This window comes from Meles meles, chromosome 14, assembly GCF_922984935.1.
Source record: "Meles meles chromosome 14, mMelMel3.1 paternal haplotype, whole genome shotgun sequence".
In the NCBI taxonomy this organism is placed as follows: Eukaryota; Metazoa; Chordata; class Mammalia; order Carnivora; family Mustelidae; genus Meles; species Meles meles.
The window spans coordinates 27,793,507-27,813,288 of record NC_060079.1 but is presented as its reverse complement, the minus strand read 5'-3'; the positions used below and the strand labels follow the sequence as shown (position 1 = coordinate 27,813,288).

The window sequence follows — 19,782 nt, the reverse complement described above, 5'->3', positions numbered from 1 at the left end:
CAGAGAGCCCGATGCGGGGCTCGATCCCAGGACCCTGAAATCATGTCCTGAGCCGAAGGCAGAGGCTTTAACCCACTGAGCCATCCAGGCACCCCGAGGCCCACATTTTTTAAATTTTGTTTTAATTTCTAGGTTTTCATATGTATTCTTTCCTCTACCTGCAGTATTCTTTCTCCCTTTCACCTGTCTACCCCTACTGTCCTTCTTATTGTCCTTTCAATACATCTCATCTTAGATGTTACTTGCTCTGATGATCTTCGTTTTCCTTCCTGTCTCTTCCATAGCACCCTATGTCCCTCATCTATCCCATCCATCTGTTGTAGTTACCATTCATAATTCCAGCATATAAGGAACACAGGCCCCCGAATTTCCCAAATTAGGAACAGAAAGAATACTGTTGAGATTATATCTATATAATCAACAGCCCTCTATATAGGGCTGTTCGGCACTACTCAACTTGTTAATTCTGGAACTTTCTGATGGATTGAATTGTGCCCCCCCCACCCCCCCAAAAAAGATATATGGAAGCCCTATCCTTCTAGTAACTCAGATTATGGCCTTCTTTGGAAAGAAAGTTGTTTCAGGTGTAATTAGTTAAGATGAGGCCATGCTGGAGTGGGGTGGGGCCCTCATCCAATATGACTAGTGCCTGAAGAGACCCAGACACACACACAGAAGGGAGACAGCCATATAAAGTCACAGACACATAGGGGAGGTCATGTGAAGACATAGGCAGAGACTATAAGCCAAGGACTGCAGGCCACCAGCAGAAGCTAGGAGAGAGGCAAGGGAGAGATTCTCCCTCACAGCCGCAGAAGCCACCAACCCCGCCAACTTCTCAATCTCGCACTAACAGCCTCCACAACTGTGAGAGAAGACATTTCTGTTGCTTTAAGTTGCCCCAGTTGTGGGATTTGGTTATGACAACCCTAGGAAATAATACAACCAGCTCTGAGAAAGGCACCACTCCAGAGTATGGGTCAGCAAAATTTCCATTAAAAAAAAAAAAAAAAAAGCAGGTAGCCAATATTTTAGGTTTTGTGGGCTTTGTCATAGCTACTCAACTCTGACCTTCTAACAGGGAAGCAGCTAGAGAACATATGTAAACAAAGAGGCATGGCTATGCCAATAAAACTTTATTTATAAAAGTGGACAACCATCCAATTTTGGCTCATAGACTGTAGTCTGCTGCCCCTCACCCTACATGGTAAAGCCCCCCTCAAGCAGCTGCTCCCCAGCTGGTAAAGGCTCTGATCTTGAACCCCAGTCCTGCTCAGTCATATCTACGGATAGTCACAAATGGGGTGTGTTTATATTTGGGCCTGGCACATACTTTATTTAGGAAGTCTCTGATCAATTACAATTAGGAAATGGGTTTTATGAAACTAGAGGCTTGCTTACCAATTGGAAGAATATTCTTGTTGTCCTTTATCTTGCTCCCATTCTAACACTAGGAGTCTTAAACTGCTATTGTACAATATCTAAAGTAATGATGAGGGGCGCCTGGGTGGCTCAGTGGGTTAAGCCGCTGCCTTCGGCTCGGGTCATGATCTCAGGGTCGTGGGATCGAGTCCCGCATCGGGCTCTCTGCTCAGCAGCGAGCCTCTTTCCCTCTCTCTCTCTCTGCCTGCCTGTCTACTTGTGATCTCTCTCTGTCAAATAAATAAATAAAATCTTTAAAAAAAAAAATAAATAAAGTAATGATGATGGGACACAGTAAGTAATGAGAAGAAAAAGCAAATAGTGCAATAAACTGCCCAAAAGGCACAAACAATAGACTTTATAGCTATCATTGCTAGTTGGGCCCTCCCCTCCCCTCCCTCGGGTTTATTTACGTACTTGGCATTGTTGAGTTTCTCTTCATCATTCAGGTTTTCCGTCTTCAGAAGGTCATAGTTGATGGAACCTGGTTGAATGGCATCAATGAGATCCAGAACAGGCAGACTTGTGCTAATCTTTGGGTCCTGCACAGAGAGAAAGAGTTGATTTCATCAGTATGTCCCCAACTTACTTGTGTTCAGCTCAAGGGAAGTGAGTGGTTCTCTCCTCTTAAACACAAAAGATACACAGCCTGGTTTGGCAAATGCCACAGCATTCCACATGGGCTTTCAAGTCAACTGTCCTTTCTGTAGGTAGGGGTGTCACCGACTTCCCAGTGCCTCTGGAAGTGGAGGAAACCCATTGTCTGCCAACAGGCAGGGAGTCGTTCTCCTGCAGTGAACGGAAGGGAGTTTGCAGGCCATCCCGGAGCTGACCGGCAGGGATCGTGACGAGGACCCAGCTGGGCAGGAGTTTTGGCAGATGCTCCCTTCTTGGAGACCTCAGGGAAAGAACAGAGTCCATAGGTCCAAGGAGAGGGTTCCAGCAGATGCGTGAGTAAATCCAACGATAGTAACTAGCACCTGCCGGGGCCTCCCGGCTTGCCCAGAACTTCTTGTAGGTTGCCTTTAGGTTGCCTCACTTGTCACCACCAGCCTCAGGTCTAGGCATCAATGCACAGCGAATAAAGGCAGTTTCCGAGGGTCAGTGACTTCCTGGTAAGCAGCAGAGCTGCATTTGAACCTAGATACTCCGACTTAAGATCCCAGGCTCTTTCTTCGGCATTGTAAGCATTTTCATGTTCACGCCCAGAGCTGTGAGGGTGCCCATGTGCTCTCCCCTCTCCCGGGCACCTGTGAGTGCGCGCGTGGAGAGGCGACTGCACGTGGCCCTCTGAGCCGAGCCAAATCCATACACCGCACACCTTGAGGGTCCAAATCAGAATGCATTCTTAGCAGGGAACAAGCTACAGCACCCCTGCAAGGTGCTAGGTCTCTAGCATCAGTCCTCTGGAGAAGAGGAATAATATTTTAAAAAATATAGCGGGTCCATTTTTATTTACTCCTCGGTAACGTGAGGACTCTTACAAAATAAAATCGATACGGAATCATAATCCAATTTCCAACCTTAGCCTGAGCTTCTATCTCCACAGAACCTTTTGAAGAGCCACAGGGGAAGCCAAATGGAGGGATCTGAATTTGGCCTCCTTTCCTGCTTTCTGCCCACAGTCCTGTCCAAGCGCTGACAGGCAGAGCTGGCTGGCGGCAGGCAGCACTCATAGATGAGGAGGGGACCAGAGCTCATTCCAAAATGGATACTCCAGAGTGAACTGTGTTCACTGTTTTCTTTCTAGGATTTCACTTAAAAAGAACGTGGGGCTAATTTGACATTTTCCTTGTGTGTGTGTGTGTGTGTGTGTTTAATCAATTCTTTAATGACTTTGTGAGAAGACAGGAGAAAATGAGCCCCGAGCGACACAAGGAGTAAAAGAGCTGTCAGACCTTCTCAAGAGTGAGTCCCCACGAGAACCCCGCCGAAGCCACAGGGCGACCTCATGGGCGGCAGGGACAGCTGTTTTGTGGAGAGGCTGCGCCCCTGGGCTATCAGCCCGATGGCTGCACAGTAATGGTTCAGTGGCCTATGGCTGCACGCTGCTCTGGAGCGTCACCTCGCAGGCAAAGGCGCTTTCTGCTCACTGACGGATCACCTCCTGCAATTAGTAGCTGTACCCTCAGCCACTGCAGCTCCAGGGTCCTCGCCTATCAAGTGAGGTGAACACTAAAGCTGCCTTCACAACATCTGTGAGATGACACGAGGCATGACAAGCAAGGAGCCCCTGGTGCTCAGGGCACGTTCCATATTGTGAGTGTTCCCAGATTTGGCCCTTTGTCTGCTTTTATAAATAAAGTTTTATTGGAACACAACCATGCCCATTCATTTATATATTTTCTACAGCTGCTTCCTTGCTACAACAGTAGAGTCCAGTCGCTATGACAAAGTCTGCCCTTCCAAATTTTTTTTTTATTTTGGAAGAACTTGCTTATACCTCTCACCAGCCTCTGTTCCTGTGTCTGCTCAGCTCTCCAGACTGAAGGGTTAGCTGGAGGAGGGACAAAGGTGGCCATCATCTGTGATGCGCTCACAGGGAGGACGTTCCTGGTACAGCACAACTCAGAAATACTGTCTACTCTTTCTGGTGGGGTGAAATTTTCCTTTTTTCTCTTGATTTTGAAGCAGAAGGCTATATCATGACAAACTGCCTCAGTAATCATGTTAATACAAACTCTGAAGGGGTCCCTTCCCCTAATTCCTGACCTTTAAAACAAAAACTAAAAAGAACCCTAGTTAAGACAGCGCAGACATTATGAATCAAGTGTGCAAGTCCCTAGAGGAAGGAGCCAGCTAATGTATGAAAGATGAGTTAAGAAATTTAATAAAGTATAATGTTGTTTTTAATAAAAATGGAATTTGGATACATGTACACAACAGCTTTTCCCCCAAAAACACCACATGGGAGAACTTTTAGCATTTTTATATTCCACCATCATTAGGATAATAATCTGAATCATGAAGCTGTGTGCATTTAAACAATATTATCATATTTTATGTGACTTTGGAAGAAAAAGGCCTAAAATAATGTGTTTAATATGATGGGTTTTTAAAATTAATTATTACATGGGCACCTGGGTGGCTCAGTTGGCTGAGCGACTACCTTCGGCTAAGGTCATGATCCCAGAGTCTTGGGATCAAGTCTTACATCAGATTCCCAGCTCCACAGGGAGTCTGCTTCTCCCTCGGACCTTCGCACCTCTCATGCTCTCTCTCACTGTCTCTCTCTCAAATAAATTCTTTAAAAAAAAATCATTAAAAAATAAAAGTAATTATTACAGGAGAAAGTGACAAGAAATTTGTCAATGAAATAGCCTGTGACCACCAAAACAATAATGGGTCATTCAAGCAAAATCAAAATTGGAGGGGAAGCCTCAGACACCTCACACTGAAGGTCACGTTAAAATAGAGGGAAAACAATAAAGATAAGCACATAGCTCAGATGGCCGTGAGCAAGACACTAAGACTTTTACCTTGAAACTAGAGATGGATGAACTTTTCGCCGCTTCCTTCAATGTTTCATTCACCCAGTTGACAATAATGTCATCATTGACCTTCTGCCCGCCTCCAATTTCTTCAAGAATATTCAGCGTGTACCTGAACAAAATCAAGAAGGATTTCTAGAGAAAAGTCGCTAAGGAATTCAATAACACAGAAAGCAGCCAGGGTAGAAATGTTTTCTTCCTAGGTATGCTGGAGAAGATAGCCTGGACACCATTATGTTTGCAGGAAAAATAAAATAAAAACATTATTTCCTTTTAGAATATAATTTAAAATGTAGCTTTGTGGTTTTTATCCTGAGATGCAGAATACCTCCTTCTAAGCACTGTCATTGCTCTGGATAGGAAGGGAAAACAGAAGAGAGGGAAAGGAAAGCAAAGCAAAGGATTCAAACCAGTGGAAGTTTTCTTAAAGGAACCATGAGGGCACCTGGGTGGCTCAGTGGGTTAAGCCTCTGCCTTTGGCTCAGGTCATGATCCCAGAGTCCTGGGATCAAGCCCCACATCAGGATCTCTGCTCAGCGGGGAGCCTACTTCCTCCTCTCTCCCTCTGCCTGCCTCTCTGCCAGCTTGTGATTTCTGTCTGTCAAATAAATAAATAAATAAAATCTTAAAAAAAAAAAAAAGAAACCATGAAAATGGAAGGACACATCAATGTTAGAAAAACCCAAGGGGCCAGCATAATGAAGGAAAAATATTAAAGAATTTCCTTCTTATACCATACAAGTAGAAGTATTAGGAACACACAGACCACAGTTAATCTTTAGTCTGAGCATAAGAAGCACCTTAGATGCATACTGTTAGGAGAATTGGGTTTTTCGGGAAAAGCTTTAAGAGACACTTCAAGCTCTAGTAAGTGAAAGAGTAGAGTGGTAGGTGCAATAAACAGAACGACTTTCTCCCAGGGAAAGCAAGGAGAGAGTCAAGATGAGAAATGCTCAGTCTGGGCCCAGAGAGGAGACCAAAGGTTAAGGAATTAACAGATTTGACCGCGATAAGGCTCAGGCAGATTTTCCAAATAATCGTATCCTGGAAAAAGGCCCTAGTTTTAATCGGTTCATAGAGATGATATTTTACGGCATCACTGGCTTCCTGTTTCCTGATAGTAAGCATGGGTATTGAGTTATGAGTGTTTACCATAACAATGAAGCATTTCCACCTGGGGAGTGTGGTAAGAAAAGGCAGGTGAGCGCAGGTTTCATCCGTCCTGTCTACATACCACCTCGTGGGGCAAATGGAGTTTGATCTGCTAGAGGCTCCGCTTGTCTCAGAGGTGAATTCTCTCTTCCCTTTGTCAGGGCACCCATACTGCTTTGTTGACAGGTAGGGGCCAAGGGCATAAAGATTATTTTGAGTTAAAAGCAATTGAAACAGAGCAGATTTAGGAAAAGCTCTTTACCTCCCTCCAGATCTGCTGAAAAGAATTTGGAAGGAGGACCTGGTCCACACAGGCTCACCTCGATACAAAAGTCTATTGGTGCCAACAAAAAGGCACCGAGCAACAGGGAAACTGAGAGACATACAGAAAATCATGGAGGCAGCTGGCTGCATTCAGGGGTCTGAGAACGCTCCCTCACGGTGGCAACAGAGTTCTGGGGAGTACACAGTTGCCCTTCCCCCACCTCAAGGGAGGTGCGACCATTTAAACGGAATCCTATCCCCACCTCTAAGCACAATGGTAAAAACAAAAGGAAGAAAGGATAGAATGACACTGGAATCTCAACTCTGGACGGTCCAGGGAGCACTCGCCGTAGATTCAAAATTTTAAACAAAAGTCAATTTGGCCCATGTCTACCTAGGGTTTTCCTTGTGAGATAATTGCTCCATACCATCAAACGTGTTTCGGGGCAACAGGGCTTTTATTAACCTCCAGACAGAATCCCAGCACAGCATCCCCGGTGCCTGCACTGCATTGTGCTGAGAAGCCGTCTGTCACAGGGAAGGGGTGTCACGAGCCCCAGCTTCAGCCGGTGCCTGATTCAACAAAAGAGGATGCCCGCGCACCGGGCTGCGATTATTACTTGCTTGCCTTCCTGCCTTCCAGGGCTTGTTTGATTTATTTAACATTTGACCCAGAGGGACAAACCGTGGTGTTTTGTTTTACAAGGACCTATCCCAATTCACCGTCCACAGCCTGTTTGATCTGCGGTGAATTCCTCATCTGCCTGCATCTTTGTTCATTCGCTGGAGTCTGACACGACTGGCTGCTGGTAGCTTCCTTCCTTCCAGCTTTTGTCTCCAAGTTTATACAGATGCTATTTGCCAGTTTTCTAAACTGAAACGATTTCCAGGCTCCTGAAGGGGAAAGGGAGGTTTAAGCATGCGTCTCTCATTTGTTCTTAGAGGGGAAAATGACATGCCATTTATTGGCCAGATAAATGACCAAATTAGCACATCTGTGCAGTCCAATGAAATAAATTTAGAGCTAGTTCTAGCTGGAATTTAATAGATTTGTTAATGTGTGGAACACAGAGAAAAAAAGGTCCCCTCTGGTGGCATTTCCATAATTATCAGTCATTCCACTGCCTTCAACAGTAATATATTTCTCTGTCTGCTTTCTTATATGCACCATTCTTGAGTAAGCACTCATGAGAAATGTGACTTATTAACCAGCTGGGGACAGCAGCTGCAGTCTAGACCTTATGGTATATACACCAGCCATCGAGTACAACATCAGGCCCTGTTTCTATAAGATAAATGGAACAAAGATGATATTACAAGGTGATTTTCAGGTATTAGTAAATTCAAAGTGGCATAGAGTTGGCCTGAGTTTTTTTCTTTTTTTAATCATTAAAAGAGAAAACATCAAAGCTTACATCATATTCAAACCCAAAAGTCAACTAACGATTACAACTAAAAAGATTTGTTTTTTAAAGAAATAAGTAGCCCAAGTCAGCCTGTTAAGAATTAAACACACACATGAAAGACAAGAGAGAAGAGGTCACACATGTTTCTGAAAATACCCTGGTACAGTAGCTCTTAGGGATGTTCAGGGACATTCTAGACAATTCTAGGTGGAGCTGAGGTTTCTTTAGCGTTGGAGTTTTCTGTGCCAGAAGAGCCTTGTGACTCTGCCTTTAAAATTCAAGGAGAGCACGGTTTAGAGATGGATAGTAGAGCGCTATACTTGGTAAAGCCAGTGTGAATCAGGTAGCAAACTCCATTATGATCACTTCTGATTACACCCCATCACCTGGAAACACTGACATACTTACTTTGATGGCCATTGTGAATATCAGGGCCTAGAGACAGTGGGTTAGGATTAAAGCTAGTGCCTAGAGACACTACACACCTCGTCTTTGCCACTCACTCATGAGACATCATGTAATATGACATGTGGTTTCTGGAACTTCCTTCCAGGTAGTAAATGAATTAAGTCATAGTAACATAGGTTCTAATAAAGGGATGTAAGATTTCTGCCTGGTCAAGGCCACCAGGATAGGGGGAAAGAGTGAAGCATTTAAAAGTAAACTATTTTACACTTACAGGTTTGTTATCTTAAATTCTTCCCAAGCACATGCTTTTGCACCAAAAATCATTTACTTTTCTTAATTTTCTATTTATATATTACATTCTACCTTGTTCAAATAACATTGCCACATGGTTCTCACATTAGTCAAGTCTGTATTCAACTCTACAAGGTAACTAAAATTATCTCATGAAGAACTAGCGGGAAATTCTGCTTCTAGCCATGGTGCAGTAATAGGGACCAGCCTTCCTCTTCTGCCTTAAGCACCCAAACACAATGAAGAACATATGAAGCAATGGTGCTCAGAGATACTGGACAAAGTAAGCATAAAACAAGTGGTCCCTGAAAGAAGGAAGGCAAGCCTGCTGAGCCCTAAGATTACCCCAGCTTATTCTGTGAAGAGTTTCCAGGCTGCAGTGCAGAGAGAAGGAGAACCCAAGCAAAGCAGAGCAGTCCCCTTGAGTTGAGAGGACAGGACTGAGAACTCAAGGAAGCCAAGGTGCCTGAAATTTGTGGGGCAGAATACCAGAGAGGAAAGAGCTGCCTGGAGAGGAAAGGGTCATCTAGAAAGAATGCTCCAGACATCTTCAGAGGGGTTGCCATGAGTCTTTAGCTGAGTATTACTCAGTGCATGTGTGTGAGCAAAGTACTAGAGACTGGAACAAGAACAGTAAGAAACGAATGGGCAGAATGATTCCCAGAAAGCACACAGCACTGGAAATAATTTGGTTCCCATCGGTCAGGGTGGAAAAACCTCATGATACCTAGAGCATCAAGTTCAGTACTCAGAGGAGGTTATCTCAGTACAGATAGACAAAACCAGCTCAAGCCTAATTAAACTTTTAATAAGCACCCAAAGGAGCAGACTGTGTTTAAGTATCTTAACTACATCCCAGGACAAAACTTGAGAATATTTTTTTTTTTTAAAGATTATTTATTTATTTATTTGATAGAGAGAGATCACAAGTAGATAGAGAGGCAGGCAGAGAGAGAGAGAGGGAAGCAGGCTCCCTGCCGAGCAGAGAGCCTGATGCGGGACTCGATCCCAGGACCCCGAGATCATGACCCGAGTCGAAGGCAGCGGCTTAACCCACTGAGCCACCCAGGCGCCCCAAAACTTGAGAATATTTAAAGGAATTCAGAAATATCAGCATGTAGCAAGGTGAAATTCACAATGCCTCACATACTATACAAAATTAGTACGCATGCAAGGAAGTGGCAAAATATAACCCATAGTGAGGATAGAAGTCAATTAATAAGAAACAGACCAAGAAATAACAGCGACTATAATTATGTTTGGTGTGTTCAAGCAGGTGGAGGAAAGAGACACTGGAGATGCTGAAAAGACCCAACTCAAATTTTTATACATGAAAACTATAATCTCTGAGATAAAAAAAATAGATACATTGGATGGGGTTAATGTAAGATTAGATAATCCAGAAGAGATTAGTGACCTTGAAGACAAAGCAATAGAAATTATCCCAAATGAAACACAGAGAGGAAAAATGAAAGAGAGGGGAAAACTGAATAGTGTCAATGAACCTAGGACAACTTCAAAATGATCAAATAGGTGTGTAGCGCGTACCTGGAGTCTCTCCAAAACAAACTGGGGTGGGTGGTATAGGGAATATAATTGAGGAAATAAAGACCACAATTTTCCACATTTGATGAAGACTACAAACCCGCAGATTCATGATGTTCAACAAACCTCAAGCATGAGAAAGACCAAAGCCCATTATAATCTACTTGCTTAAAAACAGTGATAAACAGAAAATCTGAAAATAAGCCAGAGAAAAAAGACATTATATACCATGGAATGAAGTTAAGAATAACAGCAGATTTATTATTGGAAACAATGACTTTTTCAGACATCTGGAAGCTGAAATGCTTCCTCCCCAGCAGATCTACACTGTTAGAAATATTTCAGATAGAAGGCAAATGGTATCAGATGGGAATCTCGATCTACACCATGGAAAGGTAAGCGCCAGAAATGGCAAATGGATAAGTATACCACATACAGCACATTTCCCCCTTATTTGGAAAGATTCTTTAAAAGATAACTGACTGTTACTTACACAAATCTAAACATAGAATGTTGGAAAAAGATATGTCATGTTAGAATTCATCAAGATAAAGCTGGAGTGGCTATATTAACATCAAAAATGTAGACTTCAGAGAAAATATTATCAGGAATAAAAAGGGTCACAACACAATGAAAACAGAAGTGATACATTAAGAGGACAAAACCATCTAAAATGTTTAGAAATCTAATAGAAAAGTTTCAAAATACCTGAAAGAAAACTTAAGGACCTAAAGGAAAAAAACTAAACAAAACAAAACAGGAAAATTAAAAAAAATAGAACACTCCTTTGGTTTTAAGTTTAGCTTAAAATATCATTCCGCTGGTTTAAATCACATTCCTGATCATTTGCGAGTATCTTTCCAGGTCCTCAATAACACACTCAATAAAAAGTCATTTCCCTGGGCTACGTTACCTTCTCATTAACTGCCAAATCAAGGCTAATGTTAGAGTGCGGTTTCCTTCGTTGAGATCTTGTCCCCCGATGCCAACCAGGGAGAATTTAGCTTGATTCTTCCCCAGTTCCACTGCATAGTTACAATTTTCAAGCTGTTAATGAGCAAGAAGGAAAACATTCTAATGTCACCACCTCTACGATGAGAAATATAAGATAATAAAAATAAAGCCACAAAATGAAATAAATAATGTCAGACTGAATCATCTCTCAAGTCCTGCCTGATTTTGCAATGCAAGGTTTCTAAACTAGTCAAAGAACTTCCCACTTTTTTTTTTTTTTTATTAATAGAACCCCTCACTTCCACCAAAACATATTCATAGTGTACTCTAAGGGCAAACCAAAATGAATTCATTATTTTGAACACTGTCATGGCTATATCACACTCCAGAAATAGAGGGTCATGCTTGGTGACCCATCCATGACATTCCTAAAACAGCTGAAGGCATGGAGACTGTCATGGAAAATCTGGATTCTCCATCCTTCCTGCACATAATGGGCTGACATGTGGGACAGGGAGGTTTTCATGTGGCAACGGTTGGATCATTCAGAGCCAAAGAGACAAGGAATGGTGAGAAATACATGTACCAACCCCATCGCTGTTTTACAAAACAATGTGTTCCCACTGTGTTGACATTAGACAAACTATGGGTACAAGTCAAACTGTCAGTCCCAAGCTCTAATTCTTAAGGAAATTAGAATAAGCATCCTGCTGGTGGAAGAGCGACCCTCTAATTATCTCAATTAGAATTTTTACATCATAATGTTTAAAGACATCCAACATGGAATTATAAATAAGTAATCAACTGAAATAATGGACTCACTTTAATGAAACTGTTCAGGCTTCTGATTGCTGTGCTATAATTTAATTCCTGGATAAACATTACTTATCTAGGTCTGGCCTCCTAATAAAGTATTCACCGGGTGCCCTCACAGGCCTGTGACTTCCCCTGCCTGTGGGAACATCTGGAGAGTCACTGTTTACCTTCTTCATGTTGCCTCCCAGTTTGGGGTATGGTGGTTTGTTTACTCGACTCCAATCAACAGGGACTTTAATCTTTTCATAGAGCTGGAAGATGACCAGGGCATCCGATAAGTCACTGGACAAAAACAAACACAAAAGAATTCTCAGACAGCCGCCACCGATTAAGGGCCTACCATGGGCAGGCCCCTCCTTCTACATTGGCACAAGGAACATTTGCAACAACCCGACAGAACTGGTATTAGTAGCTGCATCTTTAGAGGTGAAGAATCTTATGCAAGGTCTCTCCCAGGGTGACTACCTGTGCCCCGGGGGCCTGAGCTCGCTGCCTCCAGGAAAAGAAACATGGCTCCAACGAATGGCATAGGAGACACATCACCGTTAACTCAACATTTTTTGTTTTGCCTGCTAAGGAGCAGGCTGCAGGGTTACAAGGTATAGGAAATCTGTCCTTTTGCTGGGTTAGGATTGTGTACTGACCACAGAGCAAGGATGGTGTATGGAAGCGAGTCTCTCAGCTCAGTTTGGCTCTAGCCCCCTTCTCATCAAGGTGCACACATTTGTGAAGAGAACTGCCCACCACAGAGATACCTGAAATCCTGGGGTATCTTCCAAAGTCTCGGTGTCTCCTGTTAAAGGTGAGTCTCCACGCACTCTTACCTGTACAAGTGATTGACTCGAGGGTTAACGCCCAAGGAGTTCATCCAGTTCCTAAATGTCCGCTCTTCTCTCGTCTCACCTAAATTAATGAAGACCCATTATCTTCCAGACCCCTAGAAAATATGCCTGTTTTATGATCAACGTTTAACTAACGAGGCTATAGTAAAAATTGAACCTAGAATGAAAAAAAAAATCTTAATTCAATAAACCTTAATGGATTTGGATGAAGATTGTTATTCTGTGTTCGTTTTTTCTTCTCTGGTCCAATTCAGTGAATGTTTCTATAGCATCTATTAGTAGGACACAGGCTCCTGTGTGGGGAAGCAGTTCAGAGCTGGCCCCCAAAACATTACTTTCTTTCCAGAAAAACAAGACCTTTAGTCATCGAAGCGAGACTACGCAAGCCCCGGGGTATGAGGTGGTATGAGATAAATATGAGGTAAACTTATTTGCTCTTTGAGTTGAAATAGGAGAGAGAACAGTTTGGGAGGGAGTGGAGTTTGAGCCCTACCTTATATATGGGGCTGGGAAAACCTAGGTCAGAAGGAGGAAAGAGGAGAGGATTTGAGGGAATAGGAAGTGGCGGGGAGAGAAGACAGAAAACACAGGGAGCTTTATAAAGGGAGCCACAAGCAAGGTTTGTATTAAAACCATTAGGAACTCATTTTTCAGGGATCTGCATGATACGTGGAGATAAGGCTGCCTGGTAGCTACAACCAGAATTGGGGTTCTCTGAATGCCAACCACCAGATTTGGGTTGATATTTTAGACAATGCCAGTCATTACAGTTTTTTTTTTTATTATGTCAATAAATTCTTGAGCAAGGCAGAGATACAATGAAGGCAGTAGTGAGACGTGCCTGGAAGCAGTGTGCAACATTGCTGACAGGCAATGTGCGTTTAATTAAACACACAGAGGGGATGGTGTGTGCTACCCACGCTTGGGCACACTCAAATAGTTGATAAATGGAGGAACAGGCCCCTATTGAGATGGTTGGTGTCTGATTTAATAAGAGTCCAGAAAGCAGTAAGAAAAAAAAAAAAAAAGATCTAAAAGCCATTCTGCAGGAAGAACTACTAGTATTTACTAATCAGTAGACTCTGGGGTGGAGAAGAGGAAAATATCAAAGTGGGACCCAGGGTTTTGGTGACTGAAGAAAAACAAAGTGGTATGATTAATGAAAATGGAGAGTTTCTAAAGGACATGGGTGGGAGGCACCGCAGGGAGGAGAAATGATCAATTCTGTTTTGTAGATGCTGAATTGCCAGCGATAGCAAAGGAACCAAATGGGGATGCTCTAGAGGCAGCTGGAAGTGGGTGATTAGAGGGCTTGATGTATATACTTGGTAGTCAACAAAATGCCTGGACCCCTGACCGCAATTTATCAAATGATACAAATGCAGCAGTGTTGGAATATGGACTGACTTTCACACTTCCAGCTCAGGTAAAGCATTGCAGGAAAAAAAGAGATCAATCAAAACTTTAAATCCGGATTTCCTTTCTTTAGTGATATTCGTTTTGTATTAATTTTGTCTTGATTTTTTTTGGGGGGGTCTCAACATTAAAACTAATTTATGAAGGAAAAAAGAAGAACCTGACGATAGCTACACCCTTTAATCTGATGTTAGGGCTCTAACCCCCAAAACACAGCAGTCAGGGGTCCTGCCTCAAAACTGAACTCCGCCCCACCCCACCTCCCAAATCCAAATCAAAGAAACAGAACAAAAACCTCACTAAGCACTTCTTAGCATTAAGTTAAATATTTTTAGGTGACAAGTGGCTGCAGTCTCTTGCATGAGGAATTAACACTTAGTCCATTAAGTACATAAATTAGGTTTTTGGAACTCGAGATTTATTTCCACCTGATAATTAAATGCATTGTCTTCCCTAAAACTTTTAATTCTGATAATGGATGAAGCTTATGTATAATGGATGTGATATAGCGGTATTTGATTATTCCTGCTTGGCTGTAATTGACTTGATTAATCTATTTATTCTCTTGGTTATATATCAGAGAATTGATGACCTGTTTGCAAATCTCCCCCAACGTGTAAGGGGACTATATTTGCTTAGCAGGTAATTTCAAACTGCCCTTGAATTGGAACGGTGAATGCTTTCCCGAACTTCTAAGCAACAGGTTTCCAGTTACCTTCAAGAGCCCCCCAGTCGATGTCCTGGTTCTCGGGTTTGTGCAGGGCAGGGTATCTGTTAAAGAGGTTGGCAATGAAAGCCAAGTTCAGCTTGGGGTTCCCTCGGACAACATCTGTGGCTGTGACAAACTGCCGGCAGCCCAGCCTCTCTGCCTGCTGCAGCATGCATTCTGCCCTCTGGATGTCATCCTTCTCCTGCAAGGGAAAAGGCCAGTTCAAGTTGGGTCAAGGCTGTCCATGCAGCAAGGAGGTAGGAGAACATGAGCAAGAAATGGGAATCTTATGGGCACTCTTGGTGTTTAACCTCAGATCGACACTTAATCATGGCATATGATTACTTCTATTTGCCTGAACTGAAATCAGCAAGTAAAAGGTATCTCGGAAATTGAGACATCGAGTCTCTTGTCTCTCTCTATACAGAACCAGGTCAGATGAAGGCTTGGTTGTCCTGTTCTTAAAGAGATTCAGTAGATTCTATAGAGAAGTTTCTCATTTAAGCAGATCTTAATTATTTTCAACGATGAAGCTTCCCTTTTATTATTTGCTTACGGACTCTGTGATTTCATCTACCAAAAGTGTCCATTTATGGTCATAAATAACACTCCTATTGTCAGTTCATCAGAGACATTCCCGCCTCTCAGTACGAACTTCTGATTCGTAGAGCCACCTTCCTACACGGAGCTGTTGTGCGTGCAACTCAAACACAATGAATGTGATCAGTTAGTCAAGCTACACACGGTCAGTGATGAATCTGTAGCAGCAATTTGGCTTTTGCAGACTTCAGACTGGGGGCTTGATATGTTAACAGTCAATTCAAATAGTTCTAGGGAATCTCCAGTCATCTGTAAGTAGACTCTTATCCAAACATAAAGTTTTGTTGAAAGGTGGTCCACCATTCTTAAAACGTTTAGGGGTCTATGACCCCACCAAGTTTCAGGAAACAGAATTTTTAATTGTTTATTAATATCATGCTTTACTAGATACCGCGGCACATTACACATTTCACGAGCTTGTCATTTGGGAATGAGTTGACTTTAATTTTAACATTGGACTTAACTCTAAATGAGGCTTAAGACTGGATAATACTTCAAGGTGAGTATGAGTGGTGGCCAAACCAGTGTGAACATTCAGACCCATGCTGTGCGGTCTTTAAGAACTCTCAAACCAGACATTTCTAAGAACGCACACGATCCTACCTAGTGCTTTCCTCCTGTTACCCGCCCCCCACAATGATGTGGTGATGTAGGTTGTGGCTGGGTGAATGTTGGAGCCATCCTGGGTTTAAATCCTTTCTACGCCATGGCTCTGTGGTCATGAGATGACTACTACCCTCTCTGACCTTCAGCCTTCTCAACTATCAAACTGGTATTAACACTTAGCTTAGTGATATTTGCGACAGTTAGAGGCCGGGTATGCAACGTGCCTAGCCTAGTGCCTGGCACACGGTACCGACAGGTGGGGGTGTTGTCTCCTTGTCATTACCAGAGGAGAAGGACTCCAGCCTTGGATCAAATAGCTTCCAATAATCTATCATACTAAGGAATCCATCTGAGACTCAGCTTTTTCATTGATAAAGTGAGAATTTATTTATCTGTAAAAATATCCCGCTGGTTTCCAGAAATAATATTCAGGCACCTAAAAATAAACATAATAATACCTCTTGGTGTCCTTGTGTCTCTTAAATGAGGAGGCATACAGACGTGCCTAGCATGGTGTGTGGCATTTGAACAGTATTAGTTTCTTTCTCTCTATTTCCTGACTATTTTCAGATGTACTTTCCCACAGTTATCATCCCAAACCATGAACAGTTGTTAACAGTTTTAACAGGGCTTTAAGCAGACACAGGCACTCCTGGAAATCCCAGAGTCAGAGTCATGCAGGGCCACGGAACTGCCAACGCAAGGACAGCATCACATTCTCTAAACACAACTTGGGACACGGCCTTACCCTTAGTCCTGACATGTCAATAACAACCGCAGGGATACCTTCTTCATCTCCTTTTGGAGCCACCTGCTCAAGCAGGTGGTAATAAGCTTTTGAGTCCTATGAGAAATTAAGAAATTACAATTTCAGAACAGCACAGCTAATCACATACTTAGCACAACAATAATTTCCCAAAAGCAAACATATTATATTTCTTATTTGACTGTCATTCAAGAGTGCAACTTCATTAACAAAGCTGGAAGCATTCACTAATTTGAATTTTCTATTTCTCTGTTTACGTATCATCCTGGACTTTCTTTTTCGAAAGAGCATAAACAAAGAGTCAAAGGACTCTTTCTCTTTGGAGATTTAACAAATATAGGAGATACACAAAAAGCAACCCAAAGAAGCAAATGCTATTCTGTTGCTCTTAGGGGAGAAAAACAATTTATTTGTAGGTATTAAATTGTATGTAGGAAAATATATATACCTTTATATTGCTGTAGAAGTCAGTCAGCTAAGGTTTAATTAAAAAAAAGTGACAGAAAAAGGAAGCAGAAGTTTAAAGCAGAGTTTAAAAATACATTTAGATGGACAATCAGCAAGAGAAAAATAAGGATTTCAAAGACAGAAGGTTGAAAGAGTAACAAGCAATCTTTATGTAATAGGAGATATTAAGATGACAAGCACACTTAATGTTTATCAAGAAGTTGGAAAAAAATGGTTAAATTTGGTGAAAGCAGATTGGATACAGTTATTGAATTCTCATATTTTCCTAGATTCACAAATATGGTTATTGACGAAAAGATTCCGCAGAATCCTAGTCTTAGAATTATAAATTCCTGCTCATTCAATACAGATCGTCGGGTAATTTATTTAAATAATTTAAAATCATCTTAATTTCTCTTAAAGACTGTTGTTCTTTTTGTTTTTAAAACTGGGTGGGGCCTGGGGACAGCAGAGGTAGGCTCCCCACTTGTGACATTAGAGACATTAGAACAAGAGAAAGCCTGCCACTGATGTTGCACCTGGGGAAACTGATTTTCATCCCTCCCTTCCACCCTCCCCTTCTCTTACTTTTCGCCGTAGTGAAAGTTCTGTGCAGGTGTTGGGCACAAATCAAATCTGCCTGCCACGTGTTACATCTGGTTAGCTTTGCTAAGTCTCCTCTCATTTTCTCTGACCCTAATAGACCCTTCTCACTCGCTGCAGGGTGGGTGTTCTCCCCACGTTTGCTGACTTGGTTGATTTCAGGGTGCCTCCCAAAGCTGCCAGATGCTCAGACACACATCACAGTGCTGACCTTGGGCATGTGCACCTGCCCCTGGTGACAGCCACCACCCCAGTCTCGGCTCAGCTTGTCAGTGCCCATGGTTATTATTCTAAGGAACACTGCTTTTTAGTGATGAGAAATCGGGCAAATGTATGGCTCAGATGAAGCAGCCTAATTTTGGCTGAAAAGCTTGAAAATTTTGGCTGAAACAGGTGCAGAGCTTAAGGGCTGGACACCAAGGAAGATAACGCTGCTGTCCGGCTCCTGTTAATCCCTGTTTGGTTGGTGGTGCTACACCCTCAATAACCAGTGAAAGTGGCGTAGTTAGAAAAACGCGTTTGGCGTTATTAGCTTAGATGCTAAGGAATGGGCGACGTTCCATCTGGAAGCTTCTGTCTAACTAGCACCATGCCCAGTGGCCGCTGAGTCCACAGCAAGGGAAAGCTGTCAAAGGAACAGAAGCATTGGAGACTCTTGGTGAGTCATGTGACCTTTCCTCGGACTCTTTCTCTTTGGAGATTTAACTTTCAAGAAAGTGGAGCCTGAAATGTTTTTTTCCTGCTGCCTCCCAGCATCTCACACCATTCCTTAAGCTCCTCCTGTCTTGGCCCATCTGTCCTTAATGCCAACAGCTGTCTTTCACCTTGACATGGGAATTTCACCAACTGGAAAACCACAGGGCATGCGTCCCTCAGCCTTCCCCTGCCTTGGGTCTCTGCTGGAGGACTGCCTGCCCTTCTGCTTGCCCTGGGGGACATTCTCACTGCAGAGAGTTTCCAGAGTTATTATCTTTTAAAGACTACTCTGCTTTCTACAGAGGAAAACCTTTCAAGAAATTCACCGGCTGTTTCACAGAAGCACTATGTATGGTGCCTAAGTACAGGGGACCTTGGCGGCCGACGGCTGGGCTTGAATCCTGACCCCACTCCCCAGCTGTGCGAACCTGAACAAATTACTTAAGTTCTCTTCTACCTCAGTTTTCCCTATCTGCAAAATTAGAAAACAATCATCTTTATCTCAAAGGTTTTGTGTGAGGATTAAATGAGCCCATACATGTGGAAAGTAGGTAGAACAGGGCCTGGTAGGCAGTAGACACCGTGTTTGATATTCTTAGGGTCATTAGAAGAGGAATCCTCATTTAATTTTTTTTTTTTAAAGATTTTATTTATTTATTTGACAGAGAGAGAGATCACAAGTAGGCAGAGAGGCAGGCAGAGAGAGAGGAGGAAGCAGGCTCACTGCGGAGCAGAGAGCCCGATGCGGGGCTCGATCCCAGGACCCTGAGATCATGACCTGAGCCGAAGGCAGCGGCTTAATCCACTGAGCCACCCAGGCGCCCCCTCATTTAATTTTTTTTTAAAGGATTCCCATCTGATGCTCCCTGCAGATGCTCCCTGATTTTTGATAAGATCAGGACATCCCCGTCCTATGCATACTCTCTTCCTTGAGAAGCAGTCTGACTCTCGCCCTTCCTCCCTCTACTTGCCGAAGCTGCGAGTCCAGGGAGGCCAGGTCACCATGGGGCCCACAGGCAGGGCTGCTCCCACAGCCTGGGAGGCCCGAGCTGCTCCCAGCCACCCTCTAAAAAACTCTAGAGCTTCTGAAGTGATGGAGCTGAGTCTCTGTGCTTTCTCCAGGAATGCCCCAGTTCCCCATCTCTGCGGCAGTTGGTCCTGCTCGGAGCACACTCCTCCTACCTTGATGTCTGTGCTGAAGTTGCTGATTTTGCCGCAGCCTGAGTTCTCCAGGTGGTAATTAGCCCACCTCAGCAGGAGCTCCTCGGGGGACAGCTTCATCAAGTCCTCCAGACTCTCCCCTTCTCTCAAAAGAGCAATCAGGGCTGAAGAAGGACAAAAGCCGAAG

At 43.1% G+C, this 19,782-nt stretch overlaps 1 protein-coding gene across 6 annotated transcripts in view; it reads right to left on the bottom strand.

Moving 5' to 3' along the window:
- The window catches only part of LCP1 (lymphocyte cytosolic protein 1), an 81,507-nt gene that overhangs the window by 3,094 nt on the left and 58,631 nt on the right, over positions 1-19,782 (bottom strand). For all 6 annotated transcript variants that reach the window (XM_045977992.1, XM_045977994.1, XM_045977996.1 and 3 more), the window contains 8 exons: positions 19,617-19,759; positions 16,671-16,766; positions 14,723-14,918; positions 12,574-12,652; positions 11,917-12,031; positions 10,893-11,026; positions 4,902-5,025; positions 1,840-1,964 (listed from right to left, as the gene is read on the bottom strand). In XM_045977992.1, coding sequence (XP_045833948.1) covers positions 1,840-1,964; positions 4,902-5,025; positions 10,893-11,026; positions 11,917-12,031; positions 12,574-12,652; positions 14,723-14,918; positions 16,671-16,766; positions 19,617-19,759 — 1,012 coding nt within the window. The remainder of the gene's footprint in view (positions 1-1,839; positions 1,965-4,901; positions 5,026-10,892; positions 11,027-11,916; positions 12,032-12,573; positions 12,653-14,722; positions 14,919-16,670; positions 16,767-19,616; positions 19,760-19,782) is intronic.